Here is a 21,775-nt window from a genome sequence, read left to right as displayed (position 1 = left end):
AGCAGTTCCTGATGGAGGTCAGAGTTATGGTCAGGGACACTGTAATTATGCGATTACGTGGCTGCTGAGTTTTTTGCATAGTTATAAACCTGCTGCATTTGTCTCATAATCCATCATCTGCTGCAGAATCTGCAGATTTTAACAAAAAAACAAGTTTTGTTTCTAGCCCAATTGGTTCAAAAATTAATAAAAATGCAACAACATGCGTCGCCGGGCAGTGGAAGGCCCTTTGCAAAGGCTGGCTGGTCACCTTTCTGATGCTTATTGTTATAGTTGGGTGTTCAACTGGTACTCTAAAAAGCACTGAAATTCACCAGCGCCCGAAGGTGACTATAACTCGCGCCCCCGCTATGCACAGTGACATCATCAATGAAGTCAAAGGAGAGGGCTTGAGTGAAGTGTGATGTAGGGTAATTTCCATGCATGGTGAGGGCGCGACTTATAATCACCTTAGGGCACGAGTTATAGTTCCTTGCTATAGCTCTAACTATACCTGGTGGTTTTTAGAGTTTAAACGAAACATTTCACCTAACTATAATGTTACTTTAACCTTTTTTTTAACGTAAAGTATTATTTAATTACCATAGGTTAATCCAACCCTTTGCATGCATCCAACCCCACGCTCCGCAGGGTGTTCGGTCGTGCATAGCGGGGTTGGACGCGGGGCCTACAGCCAATCCCGGCATGCAGCCAACCCTATACTGCACACATCCTTTAACCGTGCACAGTGGGGGGGTGCAAACAAGGTTTGGCCTGCAGCCAGGCCCTGAGGTCAACACAGTGCACAGTGGGGGGTTGGCAACCAGGCCTGGCCTATAGCCAACCCTACACCGCACATGGCCCGGGAGTCGGTCCCCTGGGGGCTCCACTCTCCCCCCTGCCGCCCCGGAGACTGCCACCTCCCTGCAGGAAATAGTTACACTGGGGGGCTGCGTGGCCCCCCATAGCCCCAGGGACCACCTGGGGTGAGTAGGTGTGTGAGTGGTTCTGTGGCTGATATTATCAGTGATGTCACAGACCATGTCATGAGTGATGTAATATGTGAGGTCATACGCAGTGCATTTATTTTATTTATTTTTATTTTAAAGGTTTTATATAGCGCTGGCTAGACCCGGAGGTATCAGAGCGCTTTACATGAGTATCAGACCATAATTGCAGGTTACATCGTTACAAAGGTTACACAGTTATTAGAGCCTGGGGCGTAAGTTATAGTTAGCTCAGCTAACTGCTGAATTTCACTGGTTTTGTATGAAATCTGAGCCTAACTATAACACCCCTGTAACCTTTGTCTTTTTTCAGTGAATATATTTTACATATTACCCAGTGGCGGTTGCCACTGGGTAGTTATTGTGAGGATTGCTTTCCAAAGATATGGAGTTTTTTTGGTTTCCTATTTCTTTGGCACCGTTTGCTGAATCTTCCCGAAATGTTCCAAAAAATCCAAATTCACTTCGGCTACTTCCTGGAAAGCTTCAAGTGAATCAGCGGGGGCTGAGAAAAAAAGGTGGATCCTAAAGGCAAATTTTCCCATTCGTTTTTCGGCGACTTCTTTAGGCAGAGCTACGCCAAAAACTGCTGTAAGGAATGACACCAAATTTGGCAAGAAGCTCGATTGTGGTCCGCAGGGCTTTTTGTGATTTGGTGTAAATCCGTTCAGTAGTTTTTTGGGAAATTAAGGCCAGACTCTCGCAGAGCAAGCGCTTTTGATTGGCTGCCAGCAACATGAGTAAAATGTCCTCATGGACTCGGGGACTTAATCCCCTGTCCTGAACTTTCCAAAAATAAATTGATAGAAGGACAGGATAGGGGAACCCTGGCCCACCTCCCCAGCCCATTTAGGGCCCTGGGGACCCGATCCCTTGGGTCAGGTATATTTAAGGGCAGGGGGCGCGTGGTACCCCTCTTTAAGCCGTATTTGGCCCCAGGGTCCCATCCCAGGGGCCCAATATATTTATTAACGGGAGGTACCCAGCTACAACTGATGCTGACCCTGGGGGATGGGGACCCCTGTGGCCAACATAGGTGCGGGTGGGGGCCGCACAGCCCATCGCTTGCCCTTTAAAAAACAGCCAGCCCCGGGGAATGGGTCCCAGGAGGCAAAATTGGCCCAGGGAGGGGGGTGCACTCCCCTTTCCAAAAAGATACGGCTCTGTGGGAGTGGATCCCCGGGTCCTACAAAGCCTGAGGGAGGGGCCTGTGCAGTCCTCTCCCCTTGCATTTACATTTCGGCCCCGGCGGATGGGGTCCTCGGGCCTAATTAGGCTCAGGGAGGTGTGCCTCGGGTCCCTCCCTTTATTAATTGCTCGGCCATGGGGGGGTGGGGTCCCCAGGCCTAATAAGGGTCGGGGGCCGCACAGCCCCAACCTTTCTTTATTAAATTGGTCCCCGGGATGGGGTACCAGGGCTAATAAAGGCTTGGGGAGTGGAGGCTGCACACGCCTCCCCTTTTTAATTGTCCCTGGCCCCGGGGGATCAGGTCGAGAAGAGGGGCTGTGCAGCGCCCTGGGGATGGGTTCCACTGGGCCTATGGATGCTAGGGATGGAATTCAAAATATTTTGATTTTTAACTCATTTCTTGGGAAAATATGAGTTGTGTAAGATAACATGTTTGTATTGTTGAAAACTGACACTGTGTTTAATATCCAATATATTAATCTGCTGTTAACATGCTCTCCATTATTTTATTATTTTAATACTGGCTTTCGTCTGCGGAAAGAAGAGGCAGCTCCGAATTTCATTGGTCATCCTGGTGAAGAAGTCGCAGAGAGCAGTATGGACCACAAATCAGGTTAGTGCTCTGACTAGGAGAGGAAAGACATCTTTTCAGCTATGTACAGCTGTCTTGCTGTGACCTTTCTGGCTGAGGCGAGTCTGTAATCTCTCGTAAACAAGTCACAAGTGTGCAAGTGTTGTTAATAAGCATGTGATGGTAAATTACGGAAAGAAAGTTTCCTTCTTGCTTTATTTTCCTTTTGCCGTGATTTTCTTCAACTGACAATGGAATTTGAGTAGCTGCTGTGTATATTTTTAATGGAATTTTCAAGGGGACAAGATTTTGCCGGCATCTCTGACACAACATGAAACATCCAACCTCTTTCTTGTATGACTGCATGCAATACTCTCCCATTAGTCCTACTAACCTAGAATTTTACTTTCAAGTTTTTATTTTGTGTGGAATTTGTTGTTGGTGTTTCAGTATTTTTTTTAGTTTTGTAAAACATTGTGTTCGAGGCATCTGCGGCTGTAGATCACATGCTTTGCATACTCCTGCCATCAAGTGTCGGGTCCATATGTTTGCGAGTTGTTTTTCTTTAAAGAAGTTTTTCGATTTCCGAGGTAAGGTTTTAAGATGGCCGCCTGGTGGTAGGAGCTCTGGTCCGGAGCTCCTAGTGCTGGGGATCCCTTTCCGGAATTATCCCCGATAGCACGCACCACCATCAGCGAGGAAAGCATGCAAATGGCCGTAAAGAAGTAACTGGATTAACGAGTAACTGGAGTCAAAAGTAACTGGTAATTTTGATGCAAATCGCATACCTGCAACCTGGACGACTGAGACCCCTGCAGCCTCGGCGGAGCAACGGTGGAGACAGGGACGGCTGGAGCTAAGCGGTGGTGCCACAGGAGGTGCCTGCGATTGCCGCCTGCAGTGGGCTGCCCGGTCATCTGATTCCTGATACCCGCTGTCTGCCTGCGGGCTCCGTCTGCAGTGGACTGCCCGGTGCCTGCCTGCGGTGGCGGCGGCACATCCCGGACGTCTGATCCCCGCTGTCTGCCTGCGTTCACCGCCTGCACTGACTGTCCGGGGACCCCAGACGGGACGGCGGGAGGAAGACATGACATCGCCACACTAATGGATTGACAGGACATCTGAGTCCCGCTGAGCCTGCGAACACCGTCTGCAGTGGACTGCCCGGTGCATGCCTGCGGTCGCCGTTACATCCCAGGCATCTGAGTCCCGCTGCCTGCCCAGGGATCCCAGAAGGCGGCGGGAAGTCCCGAAGTCCCGACACCGCTGCACCAGGAGGACTGTGTGGCTGTCACGGCGGTCGCTGTGTGTGTTTACGGAGGGCTCGCCGCCCCCCCCCCCACCGGAGAATGATGCGAGATCAAAATGGCTAAAGTTTAGTGGAGGGGAAATGCCTGGTCACACGATGTATTTTGCGGGAGAATGCTAAGCATGGTGAACTCTGAAGATGTCAATGCCATAATATTGGCCCAGGGACACATGCTGGATAGGTTTGAAAAGACTAATGAGATGCTACTGAATCTTAATAACCTTTCCAATGGAAGAATGCAGTAAATGAATGAGAGATTCTTGAATCATACTCGGACCCTGGTGGATATGATAAAGGAGCTCGATATGGTGTTTCGAAGAATCAGAACTCTTAATGGGAAAGTGGCAAAACAATACCCGGAAGCTTTTAGCAGTGCAAGCGAGTGAAGAGATCCGGGAGTCTTGCAGGAGCTGCAGGGGGGACAGAAGACCGAAGCCTGCCCCCATCGACACCGGTGGATACCTGGCAAACTGCTGAGCCGCTTTTCAGGATAATACAGGCTGGGAGCCCCGATGTGAGAACAAGGACATACAGCACATACTTCTCATGGACTAAAGCAGTGTTTCTGTAAAACTCTACTGGAAATATTTACAGGCGCACAGAAACTTAAGGTATTTACTTCCCCCACCCGCCTGTTCTCTTTTTAAGAAAAATCTAACTCCTTTGTTCAAAATGGCTGGGACCATAAAACTGTAGCAATAAATCCCCCGTACCCCGTACCTCTGTTGTCCACGTGGCCCCTCTGCTTAACTCCCCCACACAGAGATAAGAATTCCTCTCAGCTAGCCTTGAGCTTTGCTTGCTTAAACAGAAAATGCTATCTCTTCCCTGTGCTAAAGTAACAGCAGTAGACAGAGGACTGCATCTCTATCTCCCCTGCCGGCACTGCAACAAACAGAGGACTACTGTCTCGATCTGAACTATGTGGCGGCCATTTTAGACTAGTCTGTTGGACTTTAGTATTTTAGACTAGTGTGAAAGAATGTCTGCCTATTATTGTAGTATTATACGTCTACCTATATTTTGAACATATGTATCGCGCAGATTGCTACCTCATATATGAAAGATTGTCTGCCTATTATTGCAGTATTACACTCCTAGCTTTATCTTATCTTGATCACTTGTAATGCACAGAATGTGAATACCTTTTCTGCATTTGACTTTTGTTTGCAATTGTATTTTGTTACTGACACATGTACCTCACATATTTTTGACTACTCACTACTGTCACTTTCGATTCAGGTATTTTACTACCTGCATAGGTATTTTATTTTTATTCCAATATATTATTTATATTATAGGCTATCACTAGCGACACTCACTAGTGTCTTCCTTGGCCCTGTAACTAGCGGCTGACAGCTTGTACTATCGTCCTATCTCCTACTCCTAACACCACAACCTCTCTAATATGGAGCTTAACGGCAAGCACACGTTTAGAATTAACTACCCCTCCACTCCGCTCTCCAAAAATGCCACTAAACGTTTTAAACACAACTTCTTGAGGGCGCACCCTGAAACACCCTTTGCCGACACTTACTTCTCACCGGGCAATGGAGCCCTGAACACTGACATTATCTTCCACACCTCACGCAGAGCCCAATGGAGAAAAACTTTCCTATCCCTACTCACAGTCTCCACCACCAGGAAAACAGCTCATGGCCTAACTCTCACCATCACACCTTCCCACCTCTTCCCTGGCAGGTCTACCATTACTATATACAATACCGGGATTGTCCTAATCCAATCCACGGACAAGAATCTGGAACTACTAGACAACCTGTTCCCCAAGTTCAAAGAGCACCTCTCCAAGCGGCGGACCCCCACTCAGAACTCCGCCAGCACTTCCACCCCTGACGTCGCAGCCACCCCTGACGTCGCAGCCACCACCTACTACACCTCTACCCCTAACACCCCAGTAAATGGCCCACCTGCTGCTAACGCCCACCACTCCCCTTGGACAGTCACAAATAACGTCACCGCACATACTAGCAGCCCCTCTAACATGACCCTTCTTATCCCCACCCATTCCCCCTCCATCCCTCCCCCCCGGACAGAACATCCCCCGCCCACAACACACCACCATCTGAACAAGCCACCGCCCAAAGTTTATCCACCCCCCCCCTCCCATCCCCCCCATGACAGACACCTCCCCCTCCACATCTCCCTCCCTACTCCCACCCACGAGTCTCTCACACCTGACACAACAACTCCCACTCACAACACGCCTACATCTGCACACACCATCACTCGGAGTTTATCCACCCATCCCCCCCGCGGCAGACACCTTTCCCTTCCCTGCTCCCTCCCCACTCCCACTCACAACTCTATCCCCCTCCCAACAAAAGATACTGAACATACCTCCTCCCTTACCTTAGCATCCCCCGCTCTCCCACCTCCTATTCTCAGCCCACACTACCCTCCGGTCTCCCCCACTGTCCTCAGCCTTCACTCACTCTTCTACTCACCGGCACCGTCTCCCACTGAAGTCACTACCTATGATTCCCACCCACCGCCTGTCTCACCTACATCACCCACACCCCTCGCCCACAAACACGGTCACACCGTGAATACCATCCCACTCAGTAGCACCGCGGAACCCCGCAACAACGCTAGTATACCCCCCCTGATACCCTGCCTGCTCCCCAGCACACTACTCAACCACTCACCAACGCCTCTCTCCACCAACGCCCTCCCCAATGTCCCTCCTGACCTGACTTTATCCACCCTCCAACAAGTCAAAGAGGAAATCTTACAAATCAAAAAAGACATCCACACAATCAAAGACCTTCTCTCCTCACAGCCCAGTCTACCTCCCACCATCCCATTACCCTACAAACGACGCACCCTCCCTACATACCCTCGCCCCCGACGACACCATCAATGGACTACTATCCCCGTTCGCAATAATTCCCGCCGCCCCCGTCGTGTTCTCAACCCCTTGTCGGACCGCGACCTATGCTCTCTCCTGCGCTCTTATGGCCCAGGTCCGGTAAAAGACTTTTCCAACTCATACATCCCCATACCCACAATTCTTACAAACCCTCTAAGGCTCCCAACACTCAACAACAGAGGCTCCGTCCCTAACAACCTCAGAAAAGTTCCCCTCACACTAGAAAGCTCGTCCACCCTTCTCTCTCCCAAACTCAAATGCATCCTATTAAACTGCAGATCGGCCCAGAGACATTCCTCCGACATCGCGGATCTCGTCTCAGAAAGGGATCTGGACTTAGCCATTCTAACAGAAACGTGGCTCACTGAAGCCTCTACCCCGATTATGGACATACTAGTCCCCCCCAACTATCACATCATTAGGCTGGACAGGTCTCCTGGCAAGATGGGCGGGGGAATTGCATGCATTTTTAGGAGCAATCTCTCCGTTACTCAAGTCACCTCCCCCCCCCTTTCCTCCTGTGAACTACTCTGCCTCGACATCACCAGTGAGGGCAAACAAGTTTGTGCTTTACATCTCATCTATCACCCGCCTGGTGACAATCTCATATTCACCCAACAACTCATGGACATGATCACTTCCAATGCCGGTCGGCAGACCACCCAAGTCTACCTGGGTGACTTCAATCTCCACTGGAACGATCAGAAAGACACCGTGGTGAATAGTCTAAAAACTTTCCTCAATGCGCTTGACCTCACCCAACTATGCGATAAACCAACACACGACAAAGGCTCGATACTCGATCTCATCATTGCCAAAGAGAACGCTATTCAACTAGAGGCGATTCTACCCTGCGATTGGTCAGATCACCACATTATCACCTTCTTTATCAACGAAAAAGTTAAACCTAACCCTACTCAACCAATCAAAACCAAAACATGGAAAAGGGATTTGAAGAATCTCAACCCCTCTACCCTACCTCCCCACATCGGCAACCTCCTCCTTCCCCCTTCAGGGGCCTCAGATGTTCAATCACTGACTGACCACTACCTTGACTCTATGAATACAATTGTCAATGAAGTCGCCCCTCTGCAACTGAAGAGAGTCTCCACCAAAATGTCTAACCCCTGGTATGATGATAGTCTCAATGACGAAAGGCGTAATATGCGAATGGCAGAGCACACCTGGAGATCGGATCCCTCAGCACTGCATCTCAGAAAGCTTAAGAACAAGAGAAATGCCTACTTTAGGAAAATAAAGCGCACAAAGTCGGATTTCTTCAGCCGCCAGTTGGACCAAGCGAAGAACAGGCCAAGAAAGCTGTTCGAGCTTATCAAGACTCAAACAAAGGCACAACCCACTCAATCAAACAGCACAACAAATGACACCCCACACTGTGAAGCCTTCTCTGCTTTCTTTAAACTAAAGACTGACAACATAAGAAATGACCTCATCTTGGATGTAAGCAGATACCCCAACCACACCAGAATGGCAGACACTCAACCTAAAAACAAGGCCTCCTGGCAGCACTTCGATACCTACTCGGAAGAAGCAATTCACAAACTGCTCTACACCTTGAAGCCCTCTAATCACCTCTCAGACCCTCTACCTGCTAATGCTGTAAAAGACTTTATCCCCTTGCTCCTCCCTCTCTGGACCAAGATCATCAACAGCTCTCTGCAACAAGGCCACATTCCAGACTCCCTTAAGGTGGGGCAAGTCACGCCTATACTCAAGAAACCTACAGCTGATCCGGCTGACCTAAACAACTATCGGCCCATCACCAATATCCCCACCCTGGCCAAACTGCTGGAGAAATGTGTCCAACTCCAACTAACAAAACACATTGATCAATTTGACCTCCTCAACCCTCATCAATCAGGCTTCAGAGCGAAACATAGCACGGAAACAGCAATGACACACATAATTGATGATGCCCTCCAAATTCTGGACCGCAATGAGTCCTGCCTCCTCATCCTTCTTGACCTCTCCTCAGCATTTGACACGGTCAAGCATGAGAATTTGCTGGAGCTGCTAAATACTAGAATGGGGCTATCGGGAACTGTTCTCAAGTGGTTTTCGTCCTTCCTTCACAACCGGTCTCAGAGGTTCAAGATCGACAATGTGCTATCTACACCTGTGCCTGCAGATCTAGGTGTCCCACAAGGTTCCTCCCTCTCCCCCACACTGTTCAACCTCGTTATGGAACCGCTCGCCACCTTGCTTCAAGCATCCAATGTTCAATTTCATATGTACGCTGATGACACACAACTCTATCTAAAGTTACAATCCCCGGAAGATATCAAACATCTGAACTCCACGCTTATCAACACCCAATCCTGGCTGGCCGTTAATCACCTCAAACTAAATGCCCTGAAAACTGAGTTCCTACTCATCTCACCTCCGGCGAAAATCTCCACCACCCAGACCTGGCTCAACAACCTAACAGCACTCAATGTCCAACCTACCATCGTGGACTCGGCGAAATCCCTAGGCATCACACTCGACCCCAGGCTCAACATGCAGCAGCACGTCAGCAATGCCACAAAAGCAGCTAATTTCCAAATTAACACGCTGAGGAAAATTAAACCTTTCCTCCCGGCCAAAGACTTCCAAACGGCTGTACAGGCTTTAGTCATCCCTCGAATAGACTATGGAATTGCGGCCCTCAGCGGTCTCCCGCTATCCACAGCAGCACCCTTAAGAGCCTCCCTGAACGCTGCCGCGAGACTCATTACTGGATCTAGAAAGCATTCGCACATATCCCCAGACTTAAAGTCTCTAAAATGGCTGCCTTTTGAAGCCAGAATACAGCTAAAAATTGCAGTGATGACACACGCGGCCGTGCACCACAAGGCACCCAACTACCTCGCCCAAAAGCTGTCTATATCAGGAGGTTCGAGATCCAATAGGAGTACAAAAAATCTACTCCTGAAACCTCGTAGATTCCGGAAAGTGAAAACTTACAAGCGCTCCTTCTCAGGAATGGCACCCAGGATCTGGAATGCGCTCCCGCCTGAAACAAGGCTGATCTCCTCCACTGCACTCTTCAAGAAAGAGGTGAAAACAATCCTTCTGGCCAAGATCTCCTGATCGTTATAGAGGTTGGTTCAGAGACTCTGCATTGGTTCATGTCACTGCTCACCCTATCCCTTGGCACTATACGCTACTTGTTGGGGGCATTACTACGCTACTCTCTTACTACCGACCAAGACCGGATACACGTTGGTTTACTGATCCTCCTAAACACCTCTGTAGTGGGATCAATGACTTGTGCTGTCCTATATTACTTCCTTAATTGATTGTATTTGGATTGGTTTTATGTATGTTTTTATTATCCATGTTATTACCATGTTATTGACTATTATACTGTTCCCATTATCTCTACTGCCCCTACCCTGTCTTTGTGAAGCGCTCTGATATCTGTAAGGATCCTGTTCGCGCTATATAAAACTTTGAATAAATAAATAAATAAGGTGACTCCTCCTCATGGTAATCGTGCACATGGGCATCGACTCCACTGTTAGATTGTTTTCTTTCCGCCAACAGGTTCAGTTGTGTATTACGACGCTCTGGTTCGAGACCGTTTTTGGGATCCTTTCGGTGTGTAATCCGCTTTACCTTCGTCAGTATTGTTCTGAACGCATTTTCCCTTCCTCGCATATTGGAAATCGGAAGACTTTCATTGTTCTAGTCGGCACATCTTGCTCGCAGCATTCGGGCCTCACCCATCTGGGCTACTTCACATCCATTCAACTCCAAAGATGATACTTTGCTGATGGAACGCACTCTGTTCATATTCTGCCCCCAGTTCCATTCCTAGTACCCCCTGGACCGACCTTCACTAGGTCTGCAAGTCATGCTTGTTCCCCCTGCACAGAGAAGATTGTGAGACCTGTTGGTCGTTTTGATCAAAAAAGACCCTGCAGGACCATCAGACACGGTGCAAAGAATCCCAGAGACGGGAGTTCGAGCACACGTCTGATATAGTCAGGCAGGAAGATAACGAACTGGAAGATCTTGAGGCCTCTGTGGCCAAAGAAGAGGGACCCTGTTTGCTTGGAGATTCGGACTCCGACTTATGGATCAATCTGGAGTCGCATGATGTTCCGCCTGGTCAAGGTGCTGTAAGTACCCAAACCCCTCACCTGCTCACCCTAAAATCTTCAGTCACAACAAAACAATAGGCTTCTGGGCCGCAATTCCCATCTGGCCATTGTCGCCACCGAGACTCAGCTTCGGCTCGGCACTGAAAGCACATGTAAAGCCTTCCGGTTCCCCACTGAGTCGAGGTCCCACCTCTTTGGCTTCAACCATTCAGGTTCTGAAAACTTAAACCGGTTCGGCTTCGAAACTTTCAGCACTGAAACCCAAATTGGCTCCTGCTACACTCCCGGAGCCCATTTTGGAGACAATGCAATAGACACTCGATTCAAAACAAAAACAGATCCGTATACATCCAGAGACTGGACGCATCATTACAAAAACTGCAAGAAGCTAGTGACTTGCCAATACCTATGAAGAAGAGGAGAAAGGACAAGGCTACTATTCCTCTGCACCGTATTCCTTCTTCTCCATCTCACATAGCACCTGTGCCTTCTGTACCTCATTCACTACAGAATCACTTAGACATCACATCTCCGGGACCTCTACATACAGACCCAGATGCAGATGAGAGGGTGATGACACTTATGGTGCACCACCAACACCAGGCCCATGGCAGGATTATGATTTTGACCCCCCAGGGGATATCTACCTGCCAAATCCTCACCTCCTGATGACTACATCATATCAAGAGCTCATTACTAGGTCAGCAGCCTACCAAGGGGCTACACCACATAAAGAATCTATGAAAGAAGATTTTTTTATTTGAGACATTTTGCACCACACATGGGACATCTCAATCTCTTCCAGTGTTCAAAGGTATGAAGGATCCTGCACTGCTTGCATCATCAGCCCGAGGGTCGATAAAAAGTTTAAGGTGGCCCTATCTGACCCTACTTTTATTTGAGGCCTGCTTCCACCAAACTCCCTAGTTGTTTCAAATGCATGTAAGCGTGCTAACTCGCAGACTACAGCCCACGCACCACCTCCTGATAAAGAATTCAAGCTTATTGATGCGTGAGGCAAACGAGTTGGCGCGCAATTTACCAATCATTGGCAAATTGCAAACACACAGGGACTATTGGCCATGTATGACCGAGCTCGCTGGCATGAAATGGAGGATCTCCACCAATATCTGCCAGAGGAACATAAGAAAGGGCAAGAACTGGTTCAGGCAGGAAAATTAAGTTCCAACTCCTCCATTAGATGCACATTAGATGCAGCGGCTACCGCCTCCAGAGGCATCAACACCAGTATCCTCCTAAGGAGACATGCCTGTTGCACATCTCTGTATTTAAACCAGAAGTCCAGCTAACCTTGCTTAACTTAACGTCCCATTTGATAAGGAGCCTCTCATCGGCCCACAAGTAGCTGAGGCCTTGGAAAAAATGAAAAAAGACATTGAGGTTGCCAAGTCTATGGGCAAACTTCAAACACCCTCTCCTCGGCTCCTTTCTCGCTCCTCTTATAGAGCAGGATCGCAGACCACATCTACAGAGGCCTCTGCATCCTCCAACAAGACGCAGTCCCACACCTCTCCATCTAGAGGTTACTTCAGATGGAAGTACAGGGGTAACAACTTCAAGGGTCGGGCAAAGGTACACCAACCCATAATGCCCCATCCGGTAACAAGCAGTGACTCACCCAACCTTCCCTCGATCACCCTACACATGTTGTGGGTGTTTCTCAAGGTGTTTGGAAATATGGATAAGAGTTGCCCTAGGCGGAAATATTAGAGTATTGGAGCCTGCAGATGGTAATTTTCAAGCAATAGTGTTCATGATTGGGGTAAGATTGCTTTTTGTGAATTTTTATAATAACTATTTTATTCGGATTCCTAACATGAAGTTTCCTCCGTTGTTCAATTTTATTAGATTATTTCCACACTCAGGGCATACCTCATTTCTCTGTTTGGTGGGCCATTTTAATGCATGCCTCCCTCGGCTGGACATAACATGTGGTAGGTTGATTTGTGGTGACTTGATTGCCAATAGTAATGTGTGTGGCATAGAGCGAGTGTCATTTCTTACCCCGCTTGACCTGGTTAATGTTTTAGAGGTTGTTGGGCAGAGGGAGTGCATAATTCTTACTATCCATGGTAGAGGTCGTTCCTCAATAATTGATAACATTTTTGTTTCCAGGAAGTTAGAGGATTTCCTTGCCCATGGCTCCGTGGTCCCTTCCACGTTTAGTGATCATAATCCTATTGAGATCTCATTATTTATTTGTCTATAAGACAGGCTCAGGTCGAAGTGGGAGCCCCTGGTTTACAACCGTCAGCAGATATCATGAGCCTGGCACGGAGATAAGGGGGCCCTGTTAATTTTTTTAAGACTATAACTAGAGCAAATCAGATGTTGGTGGACCCATGTTTAACTATAGAGGCCAGTGAGGGATTAGTGGTGAATGCCTATGTCACATTATGCGATAGAATTAGGACTGCTCTATTGAAGCCTGCATGACCTTTGCAGAACCCCCCCCTGGATGGTTTAATACAAAGAGCTCAATGGCCAATAGGGCATTAAGGGCAGCTTTGGCTTCAAAGCCAAGAGATTCAGACCAAGTGGAGAAAAAGTGCAAGCAGTATAAAGAAATTACCTGCAAAAGATGGCAGGAGGTAATTATGAGCAAATGGGAGACACTAGTACAGGCGTCAGTGTCGAAAAACAGCAGATCTTATTTGGCTCATTATATCCAAACTGAAGCATATAAACAGACCCCTCAGTACCATCTCGTGTCATATTTCTAGTGAATGATGGGAGGAGCGCTTTTGCAAAACATGTACTGCACCACCAGTGACTACAATCTTTGACATGGTTCTTTGCCTTGTTAAACAGTATCAGGGAGCCTTGCCAGAGGTGGAACAAGCTACTAAATCGAATTGTGGGAGGTAAGACACTAGCGTCTGACGGTGTCCCCATCGACTTGATGAAGAGTAATATTACCTTTTGTGCAGCCCTCCTTACAAACGTGTTTATCAATCTTGCATATTCCCCACTTCCTGTATCATTGGGTACATCAATTACTGAGCCCATTTTTAGGTTTCGCCTGCCGAAGGCTGCGCTCTGCGCAGCTTTTCGGCGCAGGCGAAATCTATTGTTTACAATATGGGCTTCAGGAACGTCCCCCGGCTCCCATTGGCTAGCTCCATAAATGGAGGCTAGCCATTGGGAGCCGGATCTGTCCGTCAAGGCCGGACCAGATTCGGGGGCGTTCCCGCAATTTTTTCTCTCTCCGCCCCTCTGTGCGCGTCATCGCGGCCGTGGGCGGGGTTTATTTATTTTTTGGGCGTCCATGTTTGTTTTGGCCGACAGCCGCCGGAAGTACAGGTCCAGGTGAGTGCTGGCCGTTCCCGCCGCCCCCCTCCCCTCCCGCTGTCCGTGCCGCTTCTGTTCATGACGCCATAACGGGCCTCGCCATTAGAAGCCTTTGAAGAAAGAGCCGCATTCCCTGAAAGCCTCTCTGTCCCTGTGTGCGCGCATGCCATGCCTTGTTCTTATTTTCGCAGCGCTGACTTGTTGAAAGCAGCCACCGGAGGGGGTAGACAAGCACCGGCCGATAGTAATCAGCCTGAGTTGAGACGCCATAACGGGCCTCGCCATTAGAAGCCTTTGAAGAAAGAGCCGCATTCCCTGAAAGCCTCTCTGTCCCTGTGTGCGCGCATGCCATGCCTTGTTCTTATTTTCGCAGCGCTGACTTGTTGAAAGCAGCCACCGGAGGGGGTAGACAAGCACCGGCCGATAGTAATTAGCCTGAGTTGAGACGCCATAACGGGCCTCGCCATTAGAAGCCTTTGAAGAAAGAGCCGCATTCCCTGAAAACCTCTCTGTCCCTGTGTGCGCGCATGCCATGCCTTGTTCTTATTTTCGCAGCGCTGACTTGTTGAAAGCAGCCACCGGAGGGGGTAGACAAGCACCGGCCGATAGTAATTAGCCTGAGTTGAGCGGACGCGCATTCACCGCTCTACCGCGTCGCTCTGCTGCCTCTGCTCCTGTCAGACAACAAACTCCACTGCCCCACTGTTCTTCTGCTACTCCTTCTTGTCTCTCCACCGCGCTGCCACTGAAAGTCCCCGAAAGACACAGCCGCCTGGATGTTATTGTTGCCGTGAGTTTTCCAGCGTTTCTTAGTGCATTCTTCGCATGAATTCCTTAGATGCTGCACTCGCGAAAAATGCCAACTTTCAGCCTACCATTGCCGCCATTGCTGAGAGGGATTCGAGCTGCTGTCAACTTTTATGTGTAACATATGTGTACTGGGTATTGTTAGCAGTTAAATACACTAACAAAAGAATCAAGGATTCGGGTGAGAGGGATCAAGTAGATGTTGAACAACACTGGTGAAAGAGCTGAGTGCTGTGGGACTTCATAGTTGATTCTGTCAGATCAGGAGAAGAAGGGCCCAATTGTATCTGGGTGTGTTTTAAGCAGGAGGAGTAAAAGGATAGTGCATTTCCAATGATAGCGGCTGAGAGGTTCAAGCCATTGATGAGTACAGGATTAAAGCACAGGGTTTGCCTTAGTTTAATGAGGTTAGAAGAACAGATTCTGCATTGTTGAGGTCAGTGGAAATCACTGAGGAGGCCTTGAGCTTCCTGGTAGGCTGTGAGTTGGTGAGAAAAACAGTTTTGAGTGCTTTGGCAAAAGAGTGTGGGTTGAAGATCGTCTGGTTATTGAGAGAGATTGTCTGAGTTCAAGGAAGATTTCTTTATGATGTATGTGGTGATGGCATGCTTTAGCAGTTGAGGGAGGTGTTATTAAGCTTGGTGATAAAAAGGTGCAGTGCTGCAAGGCCCAAGCTGAAGATTTTTGGAGGACAAGTATAGTGGTGTTTCAATTTTTACGATTTGGTGTGCAGCCTATGCTTCCTAATTTGCTGTGACATTGTAGTGAACGTCAGCACCACCCTGGAGGCACGAGGCGCTGCATCTTCACGGCACCCGACCAGGGGGCACACATGCCTGAGCGGTGACCTTTCGCAGCAGCACCACAGATCATCCCTGTTGATGGATGAGCTCTGTGTGGGTGTGTGGAGGGCTCTGTGTGGGGGGCTCTGTGTGGGTGTGTGGAGGGCTCTGTGTGGGTGTGTGGGGGGCTCTGTCTGGGTGTGTGGAGGGCTCTGTCTGGGTGTGTGGGGGGGCTCACAGTGTGTGTGAGGGCTCTGTGTGGGTGTGTGTGGGTGGCTCTGTGGGTGTGTGTGTGGGGGGCCCTGTGTGTGTGGGGGGGGCTCTGTGTGTGTGTGTGTGTGTGGGGGGGGGCTCTGTGTGGGGGGCTCTCTGTGGGTGTGTGTGGCATTTGCGAGAGATTAAGCTATTGGCATTGTAAATGACAATGCCATTTATTTATCGGTTTTCAAAACGAACACATACATAAAAAAATTGTCATTTACAATGCCAATAGCTTTAACTTTTCCAAAGGCGAAACCGTTGCCTTGTAAATGCTTGTTTAGAAAGGCGATAGATCAGACCTAAATTGCTACCGCCCTATCTCCTTAATTGACACCACTGTTAAAATTCTGGGGGGAAAAATTTATGACAGAGTTAGAGAATGGGCCGATAATGAGTCTGTCTTATATCCCTGTCAAAATGGGAACAATTGAAAAGTGCCTTATCCTGAATCAGGTCTAGGGAAGTATACGATTACGAAAAAGTCCTCTTTTTATTTAGCGATCATGAACCTCTCATCAGCCTTTGACTGTATATATTGGACAAAATTATGGTCATTGCTAATAGCTCATGGTTTGGATATTGTTTTAGTCCACTTCTTGGCATACTTACACAAGGATATGAGGGCAAGGGTCCAAATCAGTACGCAAGATGAGCTATCTGGAGACGTAGGGATATATCGGGGGAAAGACAAAGGTGCGTATTGTCACCCCTTTTATTTAATTTCTGTATTAACAAGTTTCATCCATTTTTGGTGCAGTCAACCCAAGATGTTCCAAAAATTATGGGGAAGCCGCGACCGACACTGTTATATGCCGATGACGCAGTGCTCATGGCACGTAGGCACAGGGCACTGCGCCATCCGGTGCAGGCTTTTGTGTATTTTATGGCCCTACTCGATTTGCAAATATATTTTCCCAAATCTCATATTATGTCATGTGGACCAAAGGCTATTCCCTTCCAAAATATGTTAATTGTTTCTCAGCATTTGAGCCATACCAACACTTTTCCATATCTTGCTGTGATGTTTTCAGATGGAGGGTCTTGCACAGCGTAGCATGAAATTTGCCATGATTAATGGCTCCTTCTCTAGCATTCCCCAACCTGTGGGGGTAGCTCTCTTAAGCCTCTCTTGCAGATTTATAAGGTGCAATGCGTACCCATCGGCATGTATGTTGCTGACGTTTGGGGCTTTTCAAATTGCAAGGCTATACAGAGCGAAGAAAACAGATTTTGTAGACAACTTTTGTCTGATCCTATTTTTGCTTCACACTATGGCGCTGATTATGATGTTGGGTGAACTAACATCGCCCAACACCGTTGCGGATTGGGAACCATCCGAACTCAGGTCAGCGGTTCCGACCACATCATTTGGATGCGACCATTTACAGTGTGGTCGGACACATCCATTTTCCTATGGGCGCTTGTGCAGCAGGCGCAAAACGTCTGCAGCATAAGCTCCCATAGAAAAATATATGTTTTAAAATATCCCTGCACCGTGTGGCAGGCACCTCAATGCGGAATGTCAGGGACGAAAGAGGCCTGGCTAGGGACCCCCTGCGTTAGTTTCCGACAGCCAATCCATGTCAGAAAGACCGACATGGATTGCCTGTCTGAAATCAACATCATAATCTCAACGGCGGAATTGCTGTCCTTAAGGGATTATGAGGCTTTTTCCAGTGGCCGACAGGCTCCTTGAGCCTGTCGGAACTACGTCGAATTCCCCAGCCAATTAAAACTCCACCAAACGCTGCCATCATAATATGGCTTACTGACGTTAAACCTTCAATGTTGTTAGGAAAGCCTTTGACCAGCGGGTGGACGCTTTCCGACCAACACTGGAAATATGGGCCCTATATTTGTCATAAAGAGCTTAGTCTTCCTTATCTAGTTGACCGTATTAGGGTACGCCCCGTATTGCTGTGGCTTGCAATCTGGAGAAATGCTGATGCCGAGCTAACACAAGAAATCATTTTGGATTGTCTCTCTCTGGTTAAGGGTTCATTTATCCCCTGGTTGACCTATGTGAAAGATGAATATCGTGAAATTGGAAAGGAAACTGCTTTCACTGAACCATCATCATGCATTGATCTAGAATAGATAAAAAGATAGTAGCACAAAGACTTTATGATTATGAACAATCGGAGTGTCTAAGGGCTATGTTGGTGAAGCCAAATATGTCTGCATATCAATTAGATTATATGAATATGATTCTCCTTCCAATTGCATTTGGCACGCATGGAATAGATGGGAGCGATCTTTGGTATTCCTTTTTATATCAGACATAATGAAATACCTGTTGCGCTTAACCCAGGGGTTTGTCCACAATTCAGAGGCTGCACCGTGTCCCTGTGATAATGTTTCAGGCTAATCAATACTCCATTTTATCTTCATAAATTTTATGTAAGGTATGCAAGATTGTTTTTAATTCCAGTTCTAAAAATTATTTTTAAAGTACTGACAATGCAGGCCCGCCCGTAGAATTTTAATGACCCTACCTAATGATGGAAATGTTTTCCATGTTGGGGCCTTTTTAAAATGTGCTGTATGCGCTCGTAGGTCTATGCTGTCCTAAAATTATTTAAACAGATATTGTTATGTTTTAACTTCATAGTTAGAGTTTGATTTGCTTTTATGCATTATAGATTCTGACGTAGTGTTGTATGTGCTTTTATGGTTGTAATCATGCTTCAGAATAAATCCATTTATTTATTGATTGATTGATTTGAGTTTAAAATGTGTCCATGCATCAATATTTGACACAAGCGAGCATTATACACAAAAGGATTGTGCAAAAATAGAAAAAGGATTGCAAACAACAGCCTCTCGCGTTCTGTTGTTCCCATGCATTCGCTTAAAATTACTGTGAATGACTTGCAATATTTATGGTGTTTCAGAAATTACGTGAAATTCGCAAAATTTCATGAATTACTGCTACATCATTTTAATTTTGTACAGGCTCATTCAAAATAAGTTAATAAAAATATATACATTTTATTAAATTGTTATTAATTATAATATTGTTATAAAATAGTTTTATACTTTTTTTATTTATAAATACAATTACCTACTTTTCTAAAAAATAATTTATATAAATTAATTCTATATATACCTTTTAGTAATTTTTACACATAAATAAATATAAACATTTTACATGATATGTTTTTTAAATAAATATTTAAAGATATTTTAATTTAATGTAATTATATTAAATATGTAACTCAGAATTAATTTAATGATGCTTTCATATTTTTATTTTTTTCTACATCTAAATATATAAAATTAAGTTTCTAAAACGTTTTCACTTATCTCTATACTTTACCAGAGGTAGATCTCCACCCCCCTCGGTGGAGATCTATGCCTCTGTGTAAAGTTACTAGTAATAACTTTACAGTAGTATATTAGGCTCCACATCTGGAATTCAAAGGATTGAGACATGGACGTCTACACTTTGTATTGTATTGTATTGTATTGTAATTGCATTTATTTATTTTATTTAAGAGTTTTTATATAGCGCTGTTAGACCCGGAGGTATCAGAGCGCTTTACATGAGGAATTTAGCATTTAGCATATTACAAACGTTACATAATGTACATGAAAGATCGTTGCGAGGAAGAGGAAAAACAAGGTTATACAAATACATCTAATGATTAGATCATTACAAAAACAGAAGATATTAAGGAGCAATGGGAGCGAGGGAAAATAGGGGTAAGGGAAAAGAGGGAGCAGGGAAACGTGGGAATGAGTGGGAGCAGGGAGAAAGAAACTGACAAAGGACGGAACAAGATGGCAGGTCAGGATCAGAGGAGATGGTGAGACGGAAGATGGGGACAAGAAAAGGGGTTCTGAGAGAGGGAGAGGAGGTCATCGGAGGAAGATATCAAGAGACAGCAGCGAAAGGACGAGTAGTGCCATGCACCAATGTCCGGCTGGGTAGGTGACGGCCACGGGCGCCAGACTCTTCTATAGCCGAACCAAGCGGCTCCACCGGGCATCAGCCAAGTCGTCTCAACGTCTTTACATAAGTTTTCACAAAATTATAGAATTACACCAGTTACAAGTTACATGAGGAATTTAGCATATTACAAACGTTATAAAATGTACATGAAAGATCGTTGCGAGGAAGAGGAAAAACAAGGTTATACAGATGCATCTAATGATTAGATCATTACAAAAACAAAATATATTAAGGTGCAATGGGAGCGAGGGAAAATAGGGGTCAGGGAAAAGGAGGAGAAGAGAAGGGAAACGTGGGAATGAGTGGGAGAAGGGAGAAAGGAACGGACAAAGGACGGAACAAGATGGCAGGTCAGGATCAGAGGAGATGGTGAGAAGGAAGATGGGGACAAGAGAAGGGGTTCTGAGAGAGGGAGAGGAGGTCCTCGGAGGAAGATATAAAGAGACAGCAGCGAAAGGACGAGGAGTGCCATGCACCAAGGTCCGGCTGGGTAGGTGACGGCTGCGGGCGCCAGACTCTTCTATAGCCGAACCAAGCGGCTCCACCGGGCATCGGCCATGTTGTCTCAACGTCTTTACATAAGTTTCCACAAAATTATAGAATTACACCAGTTACAAGTTACATGAGGAATTTAGCATTTATATAGCGCTTACTACCCCTGACGAGGCGTCAAAGCGCTTTTTCAGCGAGTAGAACGCTACTCCGGGACCCATAGAGGATTAGTGTTGAATTAGTATAGTGAAACATGCAAGTACATTTTAAGTGGTGGATAGGTTAGTCAGTTATTTGGATTTGGAATGATAGCAGAAGGATAGAGGATGACAAAGGTTTGTATTTATATAGCGCTTGTTGATGCACCCTATTCAGGAAGCCTATAAAGGATTAGTGGTTAATTAATATGGTGAAATATGAGGTAATTTCAGTGGTGGATATTAGTCAGTTACTTCGAGTAAGAAGAATAGCAAAGGGAAAAAAGAGGAAGAAAGATTTGCATTCATAAAGCACTTGTTACCCCTGATGGGTGTTGAAGCGCTTTTCTGGCGAGTAGCTCTCCACTCCGGAACCCATAAATGATTACTGTTGAAAATTAGTATAGTATAAATGTGAAGTAATTTGAGTAGTGGATATGTTATTCAGTTATTTGGGTAGTATATTAGTATAGTTGAATATGGAATTTGAGAAGTGAACATGCTAGTCAGTTAATTTTGATTGAAAAGGATAGTGGAGGGAAAAGGGATTTTTTGTAAACATTTTTTTTAGGTGTTAGCAGTAGGAGGAGGCTTTTGGATGAGTAAAAATGAGTTTTGGAGGAGTCAGAGGGAAGAGTTTAGAAAGGTTTGTTTTAGGGGATCGGTATAGTAAAAAGAGGTGTCAGATGATACAAGGAGGGGTAGAGTAGGAGAAAGTCTAGAAAGGATTATTTTGGACATCATAGTAGTGGTATGGGGTTTGGGATAAATGAGAGAGTGGGTGTAGAGGATGTATTGATAGATGTATAGGATGAGAGATATGGTAGTGCATTGGAAGGAGTAGTAGAAAGAAGTTTGAGATGAGTCAAAGGGTTGGGCTAGAAGATATATTGAGCGAAGTATAGGCCGAGAAAT

The 21,775-nt window shown here is 46.5% G+C and overlaps 1 protein-coding gene across 2 annotated transcripts in view; it reads left to right on the top strand.

Annotated features, from left to right (window-relative positions):
* LOC144782525 (uncharacterized) overlaps nucleotides 1–21,775 on the top strand; it is an 87,513-nt gene that overhangs the window by 47,383 nt on the left and 18,355 nt on the right. Inside the window, exon 4 of one of the 2 annotated variants that reach the window (XM_078661933.1) lies at nucleotides 2,717–2,788. In XM_078661933.1, coding sequence (XP_078518059.1) covers nucleotides 2,717–2,788 — 72 coding nt within the window. The remainder of the gene's footprint in view (nucleotides 1–2,716; nucleotides 2,789–21,775) is intronic. The other variant, XM_078661934.1, reaches the window with a different exon arrangement.

The sequence above is a fragment of the Lissotriton helveticus genome, chromosome 9 (assembly GCF_964261635.1).
Source record: "Lissotriton helveticus chromosome 9, aLisHel1.1, whole genome shotgun sequence".
NCBI lineage: Eukaryota > Metazoa > Chordata > Amphibia > Caudata > Salamandridae > Lissotriton > Lissotriton helveticus.
Note: the sequence above shows the minus strand (reverse complement) of the source record. Positions and strands in the feature narration are given on the sequence as shown.